The sequence below is a fragment of the Mastomys coucha genome, unplaced genomic scaffold (assembly GCF_008632895.1).
Source record: "Mastomys coucha isolate ucsf_1 unplaced genomic scaffold, UCSF_Mcou_1 pScaffold3, whole genome shotgun sequence".
NCBI classification, from domain to species: Eukaryota; Metazoa; Chordata; class Mammalia; order Rodentia; family Muridae; genus Mastomys; species Mastomys coucha.
The window spans coordinates 71,449,822-71,467,337 of NW_022196909.1; the positions used below are offsets into that span (position 1 = coordinate 71,449,822).

At 56.4% G+C, this 17,516-nt stretch overlaps 1 protein-coding gene across 8 annotated transcripts in view; it reads right to left on the minus strand.

Annotated features, from left to right (window-relative positions):
• Positions 1-587: 587 nt before the first annotated feature.
• The window catches only part of Ptprs (protein tyrosine phosphatase receptor type S), a 65,641-nt gene continuing 48,712 nt past the window's right edge, over positions 588-17,516 (minus strand). For 3 of the 8 annotated variants that reach the window (XM_031348472.1, XM_031348470.1, XM_031348471.1), the window contains 24 exons: positions 16,105-16,410; positions 15,189-15,382; positions 15,041-15,067; positions 13,660-13,777; positions 12,624-13,223; positions 12,173-12,270; positions 11,221-11,474; positions 10,673-10,766; positions 10,358-10,573; positions 9,741-9,898; positions 9,441-9,452; positions 8,848-8,960; positions 6,708-6,805; positions 6,484-6,607; positions 5,992-6,167; positions 5,788-5,907; positions 4,698-4,852; positions 4,336-4,621; positions 4,008-4,186; positions 3,033-3,159; positions 2,831-2,956; positions 2,068-2,222; positions 1,847-1,982; positions 595-1,551 (listed from right to left, as the gene is read on the minus strand). In XM_031348472.1, coding sequence (XP_031204332.1) covers positions 1,483-1,551; positions 1,847-1,982; positions 2,068-2,222; positions 2,831-2,956; positions 3,033-3,159; positions 4,008-4,186; positions 4,336-4,621; positions 4,698-4,852; positions 5,788-5,907; positions 5,992-6,167; positions 6,484-6,607; positions 6,708-6,805; positions 8,848-8,960; positions 9,441-9,452; positions 9,741-9,898; positions 10,358-10,573; positions 10,673-10,766; positions 11,221-11,474; positions 12,173-12,270; positions 12,624-13,223; positions 13,660-13,777; positions 15,041-15,067; positions 15,189-15,382; positions 16,105-16,410 — 3,941 coding nt within the window. In that variant the 3' untranslated portion in view covers positions 595-1,482. Of the gene's footprint in view, positions 1,552-1,846; positions 1,983-2,067; positions 2,223-2,830; positions 2,957-3,032; positions 3,160-4,007; positions 4,187-4,335; positions 4,622-4,697; positions 4,853-5,787; positions 5,908-5,991; positions 6,168-6,483; positions 6,608-6,707; positions 6,806-8,847; positions 8,961-9,440; positions 9,453-9,740; positions 9,899-10,357; positions 10,574-10,672; positions 10,767-11,220; positions 11,475-12,172; positions 12,271-12,623; positions 13,224-13,659; positions 13,778-15,040; positions 15,068-15,188; positions 15,383-16,104; positions 16,411-17,516 lie in introns of all 8 variants that reach the window. The other 5 variants (XM_031348476.1, XM_031348475.1, XM_031348469.1 and 2 more) reach the window with 4 other exon arrangements.

Below are 17,516 nucleotides of genomic sequence, written 5' to 3' on the forward strand. Positions count from 1 at the left end.
CCACAACAACTCCATCCTCTGTATGAGGATCTCACAGAACTCCAGCTTCAATCCAGAGCCAGGATCAATAGCAGGTTTGTATCACACAAGGGAGTATTCCACAGACTTGAAAGGAAGTCGGGTAGTAAGGGATGCGGGGCAGGTTCCTCACCGGTCACCCCCACCCCAGGTCAGACACTTCGGCCTCAATCTCTCTCCACAGGGATGGACTCAAGGCTCTGGCAGCCTATGAAGGGGTCTCTTCTACCCCAGAGCTCACCCCAATTCCTTTACCTGCCTTACTGTCCCTTCCTACCCTTCCCCAAATCTACCATTGTTGCCAAGGCCCCTCAACAGGCTTTGCTGGCTGGTGAGCCCCAGAAATGTCAGGGATGGAATGACAAGTACATGCCACCACCTTGGTTCTTTGCCTGGGTGCTAGAATTTGAACTCAGGACCTCACATTTGAGTCTGCTAAGCCGTTTCTGAAGCCCAGAGCCACTGTGTGACCTCAGAGGCCAAATACCTCTTCCCTGAGCCCACTGGTTACCAATGTCTGGTCCCACCTTCTCCCCAACAGTGGCAGCATGAAGGACCAGTCCATGCACTAGGTCAGACGAATCTTTCTTTAATACAAAGTTGGTTTATCTACATACAGGGATGTCACCTGCTGTTTCTGCCCAAAAAACAGCTGGGACAAGTGCTGACCCACTCTCCTACAAAGAGAGACCTCAGTTGCTCCAGGGGTCAAATATCCCCCCAAGTATCCCATAGTACGGGGTCCTCCATGTGGGGCACAGAGGTCATGAGTGGACGAGGGCCCTCCCTGGTGCGCCAGAGACTGGGGCATCGAGGCCAACCACCGTGTCCTCACTGGCATGCCCCTGCAGTCTGGCCCGAGTGCCCCCAGCGCCTCACCCTCCATATCTGATATGTCTGAAGATTGATTTTAAAAAAAGTAAAAAGGTTAAAAATAAAAACTAAGCGCACCATTCACATGGGGATGAAGGGCAGTGTCGGACATGTGGGAAAGATGCACACACAGAAGCCGTTTCAAGTGGCTGCACGTAACCACCACACGGCACGATGACTATGAAAAAATAGGCCTCCCACAGAGGCACAAACAGTGATCTTGTTTGTTTTTCAAAGTTTTGACTGGCACGATTTTGTTTTTTCTTAAAAAAAAAAAAAAGATGAAGAAAAAATATACACTATTAAAAAAAAATTAAGAAAAAAAAATGTTGCCAACAGGCAGGCAGGGGAGTGCGAAAGCAGAGTTCCGTCCCTGTGTGACCCCAGTCGTGGGAAGCAGTGGCTCCTTCACTCTCCACCCCAACCCCCACCCTCCCCAAACCTCGTTTTGGAATCAGAAGGGAATGAGGAAGGCAGCGCCTGTCTCCACGATGAGGTGGCCTCCCTGGGCCACCTCCAGCCCAGCAGCGGGGCTAGGCTCACATCCAGGGCACTTGGCGCAGGGCTGAGGTGTCGGGCGGGGCCCATGGCTTATGTTGCATAATGATCAAAACTGCCCAGGTATTCCAATGCTGCCTGGAAGCAGAACTGGTACTCGTCCTGCAGGGCAGAGGAGACACAGGCTCCTGGGAGGTTGGCACGGTGCACTGCAGTCCTCCCCGCTCAGAGCCTGCAGCCCCTTCTCCCAGCTGGTCCAGCTCTGCCCTGGCCTCAATCTTCCAACCCAGAAGGGTAAGATCTTTTGCCAGAGTCCGAGTTTCCATGCAGGAGCTCTGGCTCACCCCCTTCTCAACCACAGGGGATGTTTGAGGTGCACTTACAATTAGCCTACAGGTTTCGAGGAGGGAAACTGAGTCTCAGCATGCAGGGACTTCTTGCCTATCACCCCCCATACCTCTGTCTGCACCATGGCAGGCCTCTGGGTCCGGAGCACCTTCACTGTCTGGAAAATGTCCACCACCCCCTCGTAGCGCATCCGCTCAAGCACGATGCTCAGAGTGATGAACACGCCCGTCCTGCCCACTCCAGCACTGTGAGAAGAGGGGATGTGCAATCATGTGGGCGAAGGCCTCTCTGTGGCCCCCCAGACCATTAGGAGCCCAGGGTGGCACTCACCTGCAGTGCACCGAGATGGGCCCATCCTGGCCGAACTGCTCCTTGGTCTTATGCACTTGGCCAATGAAGTCAATGAAGCCCTCCCCTGACTTGGGTGCACCTTGCTCTGGCCAGTCCGTGAACTGGAACTGTCGGACGGTCCGGGACTGGCCATCCTGGGAGGACAGCAGGGTCACCATTCCTGTCCACTGTCTAATGGTGTCTTCCACATGAGACCATGCCATCTTTGCCAGGGGGCCTTTATCATCTAAGACACCACCTTCCACTGATGCTGACTTCCCACATAGCTGACCATGCCACAACCCCTAGTGCTGCTGCGTTTGTCCCAGTAACCGTCAAAATCCACCACAGCTCCCAGAGGGTGCCAAGCCGCCCTCACCACCTACTGCAGGCCTCAGGTAGCCATGCTCAGCCTCTGGCCACCTTGCCCCGCACAGTGGCCCTGTGAGCATCAGTCCTCAGCCACCCAAGGCTTAGCCCCTCATCCCACCACCTTGTCCAGGCTCTGGTCTCGTGTCACAGCAATTCTGGCACTGACTGGCAGCCATGCTACTTCCTCTATGCCTTTTGCTCTTGCCATAGTGTCTCTCACTGAACTGGCAGCCAGCAAGCCACATTTGCCTCTTCTCCTGCCTCTAGGGCCACAGGGCTAAGGGAACAGTAGCTGAACCCACTTTCAAGCTAGACGCTGTAAATTCAAACCCAAGTCATTAGGTACTTTACCCTCCCGAGAGCCCCAGCTCCTCCTGTTAGAAGCACTCACCCGGGCATCTGTGACCTTAAACTCACGCAGGATGTACTGCGGCATGTTATACTCCGCCATCGGGTCAACCACAAAGTACTGGTAGCGGGCAGAGCGCTCGGCTGGCCAGTACTGATGGCACTTCTCCTGTAGGGCAGAGAGTGGGGTCAGCACCATGGCCCTGAGTGTGCTCCCACCCTTGTCCCTCCTGGCGCACGCTCACCCGGCCCATTTCTCGGAGCTTGGTGAGCATTACAACAATAGTAGAGTTGTTCTCCCACAGAGCACGCCAGAAGTCTTCTGTGGTCTCTGCCAGTGGCCCCTGGGTCGCAATGTAGGCTTTCTGCTGTCTGCAACAGGGAGGGGCACAAGCAAGGTGTCAGAGCCACACTCCCCAGAGTGCTCTACCCAACTCTCTCCACCCACCCTCCAGAGCCGTCAGACCACACTCAGCTGGGCCAATGCAGAGTTCTCTTACCCCAGGGCCCCAGCACAGACACCTGCCTTGGCCAGAACTCCACATACACATACGTACATACACATACACCACACACACACACACACACACACTTCTTAGGAGTCATGTGTGTGCCTATGAACACATGTGCAGAGGCCATGGAAGGCACTGTCTCTTAGATACTAGAGTTACAGACTCTGTGGAGCCCCACGAATGTAGTGTCCCAACCCCAGGTCCTCTGCAAGAACGGCCAGTACTCTAACAGTTGCTGACCTGTTCCCTACCTCGCTATTGAGACTCTGCTTCAGTTCAGTGTCACTGAGGTGTCTGAGCTCCTCCTGTAACTCCCATGATGACAAGGCCAGGCATGGAGCCACTGAGAAGGCTCAGTGGGCAGAGAGCTTGGCTTGCATGTGTGAGGGCTTGAGTTCAATTGCTGAGGTGCACATTCACACACATGTGCACACGCACAGGCAGGCAGATGTGTGCACACAATCACACACATGAACTTTCAGGCAAACATACAGGCTCACAGCACCTTCCCCAATCAAATAACACCAAGAGAGCCAGGGTGGGCTGCTCAAAACCTAGTCTTACAAAACCAAGAGCTGGAGTGCAGTTGGGGCTGAGCCCTTTCCCAGCAAATGCTAAGGCCTGGGGTCTATCCACAGAACCAACCACTGCCCACATCCCCAAGGTGTGTGTGTGTGTGTAGACCCCTGAAGGGCGGAACCAAGGCACCTATAGCCGTCGATGAAGCTGGCATTGATGTAGTCAGAGCCTTCGACACCACGGATGGGCTGCAGGCAGACACGTGAGCTCTCGTATGGCAGGATGTTCACCAAGCGGTTCTTAAACTTGTTGCAAGGCAGGCTGGCGGTGATGAAGCGCGAAGTGTGTGCCTTGGAGCTGGCAAGCCTCTGGGGGATGAGAGGCAGGGAGGTGGCTGGTCAGGGCAAAGGGGCTGGAGCCAGTGCCATAAGGTCACAGGGCACCTATCTGTTTTACATTTGTGCAAATGTAGAGGTCAGTTCTCATGCCCACCCGTCCTCTGTGGCCCCGCAGTCACCTTGAACTCAAGCTCCATGCCCGTGACATGCTCGCCAGGCTCCACCTGGGCCAGCTTCTGGATGTAGGTGTAGAGGCTGCGTGCGGGGACCTCGGTATTGCCGCAGCCCACGGCCTCCAGCAGCGCCTCGTGGATGAAGCCATATTGGTCCTCTGTCTGCACCATGTAGTTGCGCTGCGACCTCATGAGGGTCACATGTCCGTACACGTCCACCGTCTTCTCTGTCTTGATGCGCTCCAGCATGGCATCAATTACGATGAAGCAGCCAGTACGCCCCACACCCGCGCTGTGGGGACGGACACCGTGGTCAGGGGACAGGGATGCGGAGAGACAGGGACATGACAGGTCAGGGCTGTGCACACCTGCAGTGGACCACAATGGGGCCAGCATCAGGCGGGTTGCAGGTCTTGACTCTGCGCAGGAATGCCAGGAAGGGCGTGGGGTACTCAGGTACCCCGTGGTCGGGCCATGCTGTGAACTGGAAATGTCGCACCTCACGCTTCTCGCTAGAGCCATTCTGAGGACCAGAGGTACAGCATCTGTCACGGTGGGCTCAGTGCACCAGGGACACCTCAGTTGGCACTACCCTGATTTAGGGGCTTTTATAGGGTGTGACTACTGTGCCCACATTGCTCCCCATCTCATCAACTGAAGACCTAAGATGTGTCTTTGTTCTGTAAATCCACAAACCACAGCCCACAGACATGGCAGCTTCCCCTCCCCCACCTTCACTCCCTAACTCCGAGGAGTCACTCCATCCTACTCTTGGGTCCCGCAGCTCCTCCAAAGACCACCCCTCTCCCTCTGCTCCCAGCAGCCCAGCCCTGCCTTCCCCTTCTGTTCGCTCCTCTGGTTCTAGGAGCCCCTCCCAGGCCTGCTCCCCAGTTCGGTTCCTGGCCCGGTGTCTATTTCCTTCCCATGTTCTACTATTACAGCCACTCCAGGGAGGCAGGATGCTGTATGCTCGGCCCTATGGTGATGGTTGGCCCAGTCAGGATGTTCCCATGTGTGACTGAGCTCCTGCTCCTTCCTGCCATAGGCCCAATCAACTGCAGGGAGGTGTCGTGGGCCCTATGTACTCCCTTCTCCCTTCTGTAAGGAACGTGCAGTAGACAGATACAGCCACACACCAAGCAGTGCTGCAGGGCTCGGCAGCCCCGTCACTCTGCACAGGGTGATCTTGTCCCTCCCCAGCAGTATGGGGTCACTCTCAGAAACAACAACACCAAGAGCAGGCAGGACCATGCTCCAGACGTGCACCACAGACACTGCTCACGGGGCCAGAGGGTGGCATGGCACCGAGCTGGTCCTGTGCTGGCGTGTTGTCACTATGGCTGTCCATGCTGGGCTGACTGAACTTTCATCTCCTCAGTACTCAAGTGGCCTCTCAGAAGTGTTGTCAGCCTGGGACACATTTACCCTGAGCAATGCACCCCCCCACCCAGGCCGCACCTTGTGCAGAGAAAAGGTCCTGACGCAGAAGGTGGCCAGCTCCATGGTATCTAGTAGGGTGACCTGGATGAAGCCGTAAGTCTCAGTGCCTCGGTTAGGCCAATACTGGTCACATTTGATCTGTCAGAGAGAGGGAGATGAGCTCAAGAAGGTCAGGAAGCACCCTGGAGGCCTCGGGGCCAAGCCTTGCCCATAGCACCTCACCCGTGATTTCTCCTCTAGCCGCGTCATCATGACCACGGTGGCTGATCGCTGCTCCCACACCATCCGCCAGAAGTCCCCAAAGGTCTCAGGCAGGGGCCCCTGTGTGGCGATGTATGCATTCTGCCGCCGATAGCCGTCCACATAGTTGGCATTGATGTAATCACTGCCCATGATGCCTGCAGCCGGGCAGGGGCCAGAGACAGCTTCGTGGGGGCTGTTCAACTTGCCCTCTGACACATGCCCCATGGCCACTATGGGGATGGCCCTCTGGCTCTCCTGCATGGCCCTGTAGCCATCTGGGGCCGGATCTTTCTCTACTGGTCCCACTGTGGCAGTCAGACACCCTGTTGGCCACACTCCTGCCGCTGTGGCACCTCTCCTACAAACTGTGATGACCCAGAGCTAACCCCTGGAGATCAGAGCTGCCCAGCCAACAGCTAACGCCAGGCCAGGCAGAGTCCAGCACACATGCGCAGCCCAGGTCCTTGTTACCTTCCAGGGGCTGCAGGATGACTCGTGAGTGGTCATAGGCGATGACGTTGGCATAGCGGTTCTTGGGTTTGTTGGCCTCCAGGTTCGAATGTTCCCAGGTGAACTGCTGCCCGGGGTCGATGGACTGCAGAGAAAGGGTGGGTTCAGGCATGGCAGGGAGGGGTGCAGTGCTGGGTCACCAGGGCTGGGACATCAAGCAGCGTCCCACATTGGCCTCAGCTCACCTCATACTCCTGGGACAGCTTGAGGCCGTCATTGGCTTTGAGTCTCTCCATGTGCTCGGCCATGTCTGTGATGGGGATGGGCGGGTGGCTGAGCATACCTGTGAAGAGAGGAGTGGGCATGGGGTCTGCAGGCTCAGCTGCCGTGGCCATGGAGGCACTGTGGTTAAAGGACATGACAGGTGGGCAAGACTGGGGTAGTGCTACCTGCTGCACATCTGGAGCATGGAGAGGAAGTGAGGCCTGTGCGGCCCTGGTCCCTACGCTGCCCAGGGCTCCATGGTCCCAGTGTCTTGTGGCAAAGATGGAGAAGCAGGCAGCCAGTGTAGTTCAGAAACATGGTGCAAGGGTGCTGCCCTTCCCAGGACCAGTTGCCGAGTAGCTCTCCAAGTGGGCTTGGTGCGTGCTGTGCACATGTGTGATGGCACGTATGTGCTGTGTGCATGTAGGATGGCCTCTCCCCAACTGTCCCAGTTTCCCTGTTTCCTGACCCTTAGAACTGAAGATGGCTGGGGTCTCTCACCCTGATGTTCATACATCAGACCCAAACCTGAGCCTCAGGCCCTGCCAGCTGCTCTGAGCCCCCCAGAGACCCTTCAACTCCTGATGGTCTGCAGCACTCCTTCATGATTGCCTGTCATCCAGCAGGGTGGGGCCACAGCCATCTATCCCAGAGTCAGGCGGGCAGTGGGCAGTGGAGAGCAGATGCACAGGTGGGCGGCAAAAGAGAGAAAGCAAATGGGAAACAGCCAGGGCGAGAAGAAGCAGGAACAGAGATGGGGATGACCCAAGCTATACCCTGGCTGGCCGAAAGGGGCCCAAACCAGTGAAGAGAGCAACCCACAGGCAAACTGTCCCCAGGGAGGGGGCCACCCGGGCAGCAACAAGAGGCCCCCTTTTCAGCTCTGATTCTGAGACTGAGAAAACTCAGGCTCAACCCTCCCCAACCGCACCCCACCCCTTGCATCGACCTGTCCATGGTCCCCCAGTGGGAAGGCAGAAGGGACCTTGAAGAGCTAGATGATGACAGTAGGGGAGTGGGCCCATGCCAGGAGCTTTAAGGAATATATGAACTATCAGTTAAATGCTGGGAATTCTCAGGCTGGAGAGATGGCTCAATGGTTAAGAGCACCGACTGCTGCTCTTCCAAAGGTCCTGAGTTCAAATCCCAGCAACCACATGGTGGCTCACAACCATCCCTAATCAGATCTGCTGCCCTCTTCTGGAGTGTCTGAAGACAGCTACAGTGTACTTACATATAATAAAGATTTATATCTTTAAAAAGATGCTGGGAGTTCTCACTAGAATGTGACGGTCTGCTATGAGCCAGCTCAGAGCTGGACCTCAGGGTGATATGAGACTCTGGGTAATCAGAAGACCACAACAAACACCTCATCCTCACCAACAGGGCAGGTAAGTGAGCAACCCAAGGGGGTCGAATAAATCGTGAGTACACAGCAGAGGTGACATGGAAGTCCCAGAGTGCACTGCAGGCCAGTGGCCATCAGTTACAAACAAATAGCCCACTGTCTTTGAGGAGAATGATGGCTGCGCAAACAGGTGGAAATAGCAAAGGGTGTGGGTAGCGGCCAGCAGTTAAATGCAAGCTGATGGTCAGCTTGAGTGGGAATGAGGTCAGGGCTTGTGAGGCTGCAGTTCTCAGGACGGCACCAGGAGTTAAACCCACAGGTTAGAGAGTCCCCATGGGGTGAAAATTTGGCTGCCCAGAGATGAAGGACAGGGAAAACTATGTGGAACCCCACAGGGTGTGGCCTTCAGTTACATATGAAGCCTGCTACTTGATAAAGAAGCAGCTGAAGCCCATGGTGGGGATGGGGAGTTTGGGGAGCCTTCCTCATGAAGATACAAGCCCAGTGAGCTGATGGGTGGGGACTGGGCACAGACACATCTCAAGGCCAGTGTGAAGGCACCAGCTAGGATGACCCTCAACTCCATCCCGAAGTAATGGGGTAGGGGGTGTTTGTGAAACCCCCGCCTTTCTGCCTGATCCATTTTGAGTTTTTAAGTTCTTGGAGAAGGTGGCAGCCACCAAATGTGCTGCTTTGGTGATCAGGGTCTGGCTCATATAGGGGGTGCAGGAGGCCCCTCCTCAGCTGCTTCTGGCCCCAGAGTAAGCTCATACCTGGTGTCTGGAAGTTGATGCGTCTCATTTCCACAGGGTCTTTGGGGTGATGGGGGGCAAGGTCAGCATTGTTCAGTAAGCATTTGGTGCGGGGCTCTGAGTCCTTGCGTTTGCTTCAAGGACAGAGAGGAAGGGGACAGACAACCAATGTTTTAGCACACACCCTAAAGTGTGTGCGCGCACACTCAGGGACACATGACCCAGGGCCTACAAACACAAAGTAGGGAATGGGCCATTTACACTCTGAACCCTAATTTTATGGAGCCTCAATCCTACAAAGACCCTTGGATCCTAGAATAGCATCAACCTCAGATTGGGTCCTTTACCTTAGCTGAGCCCCAAATCCAGATGGATCCTTCACCCTATAGACTAAGCTTCAATCCTAGACTGGGCCACCATCCAAGACAAGCCCTTATCCCACATTTAGCTCCAAGCCGACTGAGCCTCAATCTCACCTAAACTCCAATCCTATACTGAGCATTGATCCTAGGCCCTTGTATAAACACGTGTGCCACCTGGAGAATTGAAGTAACCACGTCCCATGAGCCCAGGTCCAACCACCCTTCATTCTCCTGCCTCAGGCCAGTCCTCACCTGTCAGGTTTGCTGTCCCCAGATCAGATGCAGGTGAGAGGAGAAAAAGAAAATGTCAAGTGAGATTGTGCAAGTCAGACAGAGCCCCTTCTGTGACTTCAGTGACTTCCCAACCTTGCTGACCCCCAGCTTCTGTCAACTGGTGCTTGTCTTCTACGTCTGCACCCCACTCCAAGGAGATTTACTTCAGTTGTCTTTGGCACAGTTGTGATGGCCCCTCACCTAAGCAGCTACACACCTTAGGGGTCAAGCACAGCCCCCTAGCTCAGTGTCCTCCTCCCATCCTTGGGGCTCACTCACTTCTTGTACAGCAGGATGGCAATCACGATGCAGATGATGAAGACCACAGCCAGCACAGGCCCAATCACCCAGATGAGACCCTCCTCCCCATCCACAATGGGCTGGGGGTCTGGGTTGTCCAGCTGGAAGGGGTCTGAGAAGGGACTGGCTGCAAATGTCTGCAGGACAGAGGCAGGGAAGGGACTGTCATCAGTGCTGGCCACATCTGGACCCCCAGCTGGCCTAATGCCTTGTACTTCTCTATGCCCTCTGCCGGAGCTGCTCTCAAGGGCACATGGATGATGGGATACCTTTTCTGTTAAGCTCCTGCTGATCCTTCCCAGCCCCAGCTAAGTTAAGGTTCTTTCCTCTAAAGGATGAACCCTTGGGACCCCTACCCCCACCCTACCCCGTGTCCAGTCAGTCTCTCAGTCCAGGCCTGGACTTCTGTGAGCTGTCTATGCTTGGCTCTGGAGATTAATCTGGGTCAACCTCACAGAGAGGTCCACACATCCATCAGCCTAGCAGGGCGACTAGAGCAAGCCACCAGGTGACCTCTGTGCCTCCATTTCTACACCTATTTCCAGGCTGGTGGAGAAGCCTAGCTAGGATGTGGGTGGACACTGCCAAGGACTTACAGGCTCACTTGTCTGCAGCACAGCAAGCACAAAGAGGACGTAGCGGTGGCCTGGCTCCAAGCCCCTGTTATCAAAGCCGCCATATTGCTTCTGGTTCCCAGGATGGAAGACAGCTGGCAGGATGGAGAATCGAGCAGCGATGTAGGGCCGAGGTACCTCCAGTTGTCTGGAGTGGCGCAGGCTGCGCCTTTGCAGCCGGGAGATGTCCTGGATGAGCTGCAGAAAGAGCATCCCAAGGGCTCAGAGCTCCTAGGGGAGGGGGGCATCACAGCCTGGCTATGTGCAGGCCACAGGGACGGACGGGCGTGGCCTCACCTCTTCCAGGTCCATGTCCTCGGGACTACCCAGCAGGACAGGAAACTGGCCGCCTCGAGACTTCCGAAGTGGGACCATCACAATGAAGTAGCTCCTGTAGGTAGAGCTTCAGTGAGTGACACCTGTGCCCCAACCCCAACCCCATGCAGTACCACGCCTCCACGTCTCAGTTCTTAGCTATCTGCCTTCTGCCTACTTCATGGTGTGCCAGATCTCCATGTCCTGTGCATTCCTCAATGCCCCCGTGTCACTGCCCACGTGTTCTTATACCCTTTCCCCTGCCTCCCAGGAAGCACCTTGAGTTCCTCACTGTGGACTCCTAGATGGGCCTCCCTGCTAACCTGAAGCACAGAATAGAATCTTCTCAGGGGCAAAAGGTCACCCAGTAAAGGGTCGGGCTTTGTGGGACAGTCGCATGAGGTAGGCTCACGTGACCCTCATCTCGATAAGTGAGGAAATGGAGGCAACAGAGAGGGTGTGTGGGTTGATGCAGTCACATAATGGGCTAACAGCTACAGGGACAGGCACGAGGGGAAGGTTTAGCATACTGCACAGTCACAGGACTCTGGCCATCAGGCAGGTAGACCACGATGAGACCGTCGTTGTCGGGCTTCGGGGCAACACTAGGCTTGCCACTGAGCATGTTAAAGGCGGTCCTGGCGGTGACCGTCTGCTGCAGGCCTCCCAGGCTACTGCCACGATTGGTGAGCACGAAGTTATAGAAGGTGTGTGGCTTGAGGTGCGTGATCAGCTTTTTGGTAGTGCGACCATCCACATCCAGTGTGAGCCCATTGTACTGAATCTGTGGGCAGAGCTGGCTCATTAAGCAATGGGCTGGGGCCTAGGGACCCCAGCAGAGAGCTGCAACCTCAGGCTGCCTGTCCTGGATCAATCTTGACTGAGCCTCACTTCCAGATGAACCATCTGACTGAACCTAATCCCAAACTTAGCTCCTGAGTTCTAACTCAGTACAGAGCTGACTGAGCCCCAGTCCTAAAATAACCTTCAGGTCCAACTAAGCCTTGATCCCTGGTTGACCTTCAAACATGGCAAAGCCCTGGAGCCAAGGTCAGGACCAACCACCGAACTGTTCCAGGGAGTCCCTTAACGCTAAGCCCCTTAACTCTAGCTCCCAACTAAGCCTGAACAATATACTAAATCCTGGCTTCAAGCAGAATCCCAACTCCGAGTGCCAGTGTCGACAAGGATGCAACCTGACTGAGCCTTGATCCCAGGTTCAGCAATCCTGACAGAGAAACCCAGCTGTGACTGATCATCTCCAGTCTCAAACCTATCTGGCACTGAAACCCACACCCTGGGTTGCAGAATGAGCCTCAATCTCAGACTAAACCGTGATCCTAAGTGTCATCGAATCCTGATCTCTGCTGCCAGCTGGAAGCCCGATCTCCCTCAGACTTCCAGACTCCCAGCAGGGGTACCTAGGGGACCTGCTCCCAGATCTTACCCCACCCCCCACACCTTCCTCCACTGTTGTAGTACCTTGTAGGGCGTGGGTGAATTATAATTGTCGGGGAACTCCCAGCTCAGCAGCACTGAAGTCTTCATGATCATCTTCACCTTGAAGTTCTTGGGAGAGACTGAGGGCGGCGGCAAGCAGGGAGAGAGAGAAGAGATGGCCCAGTAAGAACCAGGCGCTGGCTAAGGGGCGCGTGGGGCGGCCCCTGTAGTCCCTGTGGTCCGCTGTGCCCTCGGCCTTCCTGCCTGGCCCGGCCCTGCCTGCCCTGTCCCCAGTGCCTGCTGCTGCTGCAGAGACGGCGCGGCTGCGGAGAAAAGCGGGAGGGGCGTAGCAATGGGCGTGGCCTCCAGGCCGCATCCCACCTGTGCCTGCCGACCGGCCGACCGACTGGAGCCTCGGGCGCCTGGGCTGAGTCTGCGGAGGCCGAGACTTACCTGCGGGGAGGGGCGGGCCGGGGCCCGGGGCGGCGCCTACCTGGGTCCCGCGCGAGCCTGTAGCGCAGCGGGGGTGAGAAGGGGCCGGGGCCGCGACGCGTGTGCGCGCGCACGCGTAGCTCGTAGGCCGTCTCCGGCCGCAGCCCTCGCAGCGTGAGCGCCGTCTCGGCCCCCGGCTGGGCTGCCGCCGCCAGCTCCGTCTCGGTCGCGGGCCCCGGGACGCCGGCCTCCCGCACGGACACCGTGTACTTGACGATAGCGCCATTGCGCTCGGCGGGCACGGGTGGCAGCCAGCGCAGTAGCACGGAGCCCGCGGACACGTTGCCCGCGGCGCCCAGGATCTGTGGGAAGCCGCGCGGAGCGTCCTCGGGGATGCTCAGCGCCGCCGCGGCCTCCTCGCCCAGCCCCGCGCGGCCCCGCGCTGCCAGTCGGAACACATAGGTGGCGCCCTTGTGTGCAGGCGCCGCGAACCGCCGCTCCCACGCAGCCAGCTCCAACGTGGCGGGGGCCGCGTCTTCGCGCCCAAACTGCAAGCGGTAGCCAAGCACCGGGTCCTCTGCCGCGTCCGCGGGGGGCTCCCAGCGCGCCAGCAGGCTGCCCTCAGGGGTCTGCTGCACCGACAGGGTGGGGCGGCCCAGCACTGTGGATGGAGAAACAGTCAGCGGCCCCGCTGCCACGTTTCTCCAAACCCCACTGGGAGCCCCTTACTGGGGGGTTTCTGCGCAGGGATCCACCCCTGACGACACTCCCAGTCCTTAAAGTCTAGTTTTTAAAGGTACATTTTAGGAAGGCTTGGATTCCATGTGAGTGAGGCACATGAACATATTTTGGGCTACCTTTAAGCACTGGAAGCCTGACTCCCACTCTGCAGCTGAGAGGAGACAGCCAAATGAATATAGTGTCTGGAAAGAGGGAGTGACCTGGGCAGAGATGGACACCAGGGCTAGCAGTGCATGGCCTCTGGAACCTCTGAAAAGGGCCCATGTCTTTCCTGTTTTGGGTCCACCTGCTCGGCTTGAGGATCACAGGAACTGTTCTTGTGGAGCCAGAGGCTGTGCAGTGGATGGATATTCTACCTGCTCCCTTGGTCACCACCACCTTCGGTTTGCTGCGAGCGCCATCGCCTTTCAGGGTATATGCGGCTACTGTGATAGAGTAAGCAGTCTCAGGCTGGAGGTTCGTGATAACCATTTCCTGTGGGTGGGACAGGTGGGCACGGTCAGCAATGGTGCCAGCCCTGTCCACCTTCTCCCCTAAGACAGACACAAGAGATGATGCTTCCAGTCCACAGGCAGCATGCTGGTGAGCTCATGCACACGCTGCAGCATGCAGTGTCCACACTCCTGTCAGAAACACACGAGCTGGGCACACAGCCACCACCAGGTCCCCAGCTCCTATACTTAGGGCAACAGAGAGCCATCAGAGAGCACCCTGAATCAGAACCATCCCTCTACTCAAGGCCCTCCAAGGTGCCCACCTTCTATGGAGTCAGGTAAATTCTCTCTGTATAGTCTGCCAGGCCCTGCTCATCTGCTGCCCGCCTCTCACAGGCTCGGTGCTCCAGCTACAGGGGGTCCTGGGTGCTTCTCTAACACCCTAGACCCCATCCTACCCCAGGGCCTTCACACACTCGTCTTGGCTTCCCTCTGAACCCACTGGATTATCAGAGGTGCCCACAACCAACTTGAGAAATTCAACAGCTAACCCTATCTGGAATTTGAAAGCCAGTTATGAACCAGCCATCTAGCGTTAAGATGCAAACTTAAAATGGACTAATTCTTGAGAAGTAAGAGGCGGGATGGAGAGGTGCAGGCCATGACTCAAGCCAGCCCTGGGGTGTAAGGTGAAGACTGGGCTCTCAGATCAAATCCCCCAGCCATAAGCCTCAACCTTCCTGCTGTGCTGCCTGGCCACGTAGTGAGACTCCATGTTGGGGTACAGTTTATTCACACTGTACCCCAGGCAGCAGGTGTTCAAGCACAGTAGGTCCTGATGCCCTCCTGGGTGTCTCTGGTCAAAACACACACACACGCACGCACGCACGCACGCACGCACGCACGCACGCACGCACGCGCGCACACACAGAAATCCTCAAATCCTCAGGAACACAGGAGTGGGGGAGGAGACAGAAACACAGGCAGGAAAGAGAGAGAGCCTCCCTTTGGAGCATGAGAGAGACCCTTGTGGGGCACGGGCCAGGTTAGTGGCAACTCTGCACCTTGTACGGAGCCCATGTCCTATCAGACAGACCCAGAGCAGCAGAGAGACAGGCAGTGTCTTGCTTGAGGCCACAGAGCAAATTCACCCTGCTCTAGAGCCACCTCTGACAGCTGTCCTTCCTGACCCCAGGTCCATCAGAAGCTATGAAGGGCACGCAGGGACACAGGTGGGGAGACCAGAGGACCACAGGCATGCAGAGTGCACAGCAAGGACAGCAGGATGACCTGGAAAACTTACGTATTCGGCAGTGTCGTCCATCTCCCACTGAGCGGGAGGCAGTGGAAGGAGAGAGAGGAGGGAAGTGAGAGGGGAGCCAGCCGCGGAGTGGGGAGCAGAGAGTAGACAGTGCCCAAGCGCCCCTACCACCCCAGCCACGCCTGCCCACCTGGGCATCCGCCAGCATGATGTCCTTGATGCGCGGTGGCCCGCGGGCCTCGGCGCCCTCCATGCGCACATAGTGGACCTGGTAGCCGCGGATCTGCCCGTGCTGCCGGCCGGGCGTGGGCGAGCGCCACAGCACTCGGATGGCTGTGGCGTTGAGCGCCTCCGCCTCCACCTTCCGCGGGGGCGCGCTGGGCACTGGCGGGCAGGAGGGGGGCAGCGGGGCTGTTACCAGGGCGCCAGGATAGCTGCTGGCCCGGGAAGGTATGGCCCTCTTCTACCCACTATGTTCCCAGGACCGCATATGTAGCACCACATAAACAACCACCGCAGTCCCCAGAGTCCCAGAGCCCCAGAGCCCTGGGGCCCCTCTCCAAGGCCCCATCTGAACTGATACACATCCCTGCAGTCTACAGATGGGGAAACTAAGGCTTGGAAAATGGAATCTGTGATCCCAAGGCTGGGACACACTAGGCAGTCAGGTAGGAGTGCCCCAAACACCATCGTCTCCTGGGCTAGTAGGCCAGCAGAACAACTGCTCAGATTTCATCAGGCCCAAACCCTCCCCTCTACCTGCACTGACACTAATGGCGCTTTACTACTTCCCATGGTGCTTGGCTCCCAGCCCCAGCCTGTAGCTCACACTGGCCCTTCACTTGAATCTATCTGGCCTCTAACAGGCCACTGTGCGTGTATGTTGGTGGAGGTGGCCACCTGCCTCCAGGCAGGATGATTCAGGGCCCCAGAGCACCTAAGACTCGGGTTCAGGAGGCCACCTACAGACACACCCTGGGAGGAGGTTGCCCAAGCTCGAAGCCAGCTCGCACTGGCTTCCTGGCTCCCGCTGACCCCAGTCCCGTCCCAGAGCTGGAGCTGCCAGGGGCGGGAGCAGCCCGGGTATGGCCTGGGCTGGTGCTTACCGTCCTCATCGGTGCGGACGACCACGGGCGAGCTCTCGGGCCCTGGTCCCACCTCTGTGTAAGCCACGGCGGTGACACGGTACTCCGTCCATTTCTCCAAAGCTTCCAGAAGGATCTGAGTGGTGGTCGGGGGTATGTTGTTCACCTCCTTGGGGTCCGGGTCCTCTGAGCCCAGCGGTCGGTAGCGGACGCTGTAGCCCACGAGGGCCCCGTTGTGAGTTTCTGGCGGTGGCGGGCGCCAACTTACCAATATGGCCGTGGAGCGCAAGCTGATGCACTTAACGTCTTGAGGGGGGGCTGACGGTTCTATTGGGGAGAGCATGGGGGCGGGGAGGTGGGATGGGCAGGGAAGGCAGGGACAGAAGATGGGAAAGAGAAAATAAAAAGATGATAACAAAACAGAACGAACCAAAGAGAAATCGAACCCAAAAGAAGCGGGTGTCAATCAAAGGTGAAATGGGCGGGTGGGCAGGTCCGGGAGGGCTGGCCAAGAACTGCTGAGCTGCCATGTGCATAGTATGTCTCCAGTGTGAGGTAGTTGCCGTGACTCAGGCACTGGAACAAGGGTGGTGGTGGTGAACACTGTCACCACTGGGCTCCGATATGTGCCTGAGTATGTCATCAGATACCTACTGTGTGTTAAGAATGTGATACAGGCTTCATGGAATACAGAAAGCAATTATTGAGCACCTACTTTGTGTCTGGTATTATGACAAATGAAACCACAATAGAAGCCCCACATACACTAAGGGCCCACACTCCTACTATGTGCCCGGCACCACAAGGGAACCATGCTAAAGCACCTGCTCGTTGCTAGAACACTTGTCATGACCTTCAGAAAATGGCAGAAGAAAAGCCTGTGTCTTGCATACCTACTATGGGCCAGGCTCTACTATGTGTATCTACTATGTGCCAAGCTCTCCCAAGGGTGCCAAAGAATGGGAGCAAAATCACCTACCACCTCTACACCTACTATGTTCTGGGTACCATGCCAAGCAGGGAGAACAAGAGAAGCCCTACATACAGGTACCTACTATGTGCAAGTTATCTGACAAAGGCTTCAGAGAATAAGCTAGAGAAATGTGCTGTTGAAGGCCTACTATGTGCTGGGTATTTGCAAAGAGGATTATAGTCAGGAAACAGTCCTACTATGTACAAGGTGTCTCAGCCAACAGCATACTATTCATTAAACATCTAACTAACATGAGCCCTTGCATAGTGCTGAAGACTTCCCAGTAATACGGGGTAAAAAAAAAAATATAGTGATTAAATATGCTTAGTGTTCATCTATTTACTGAATAGCTGAGCCACAGTCCCGACAACCAACTCCACACACTGTGCTCTTGGGCTTATGTGTATCAGTGAGCATGACAGGTGTTTTGTTATTTTGTCTTTTTTTTTTTTTTTTTTTT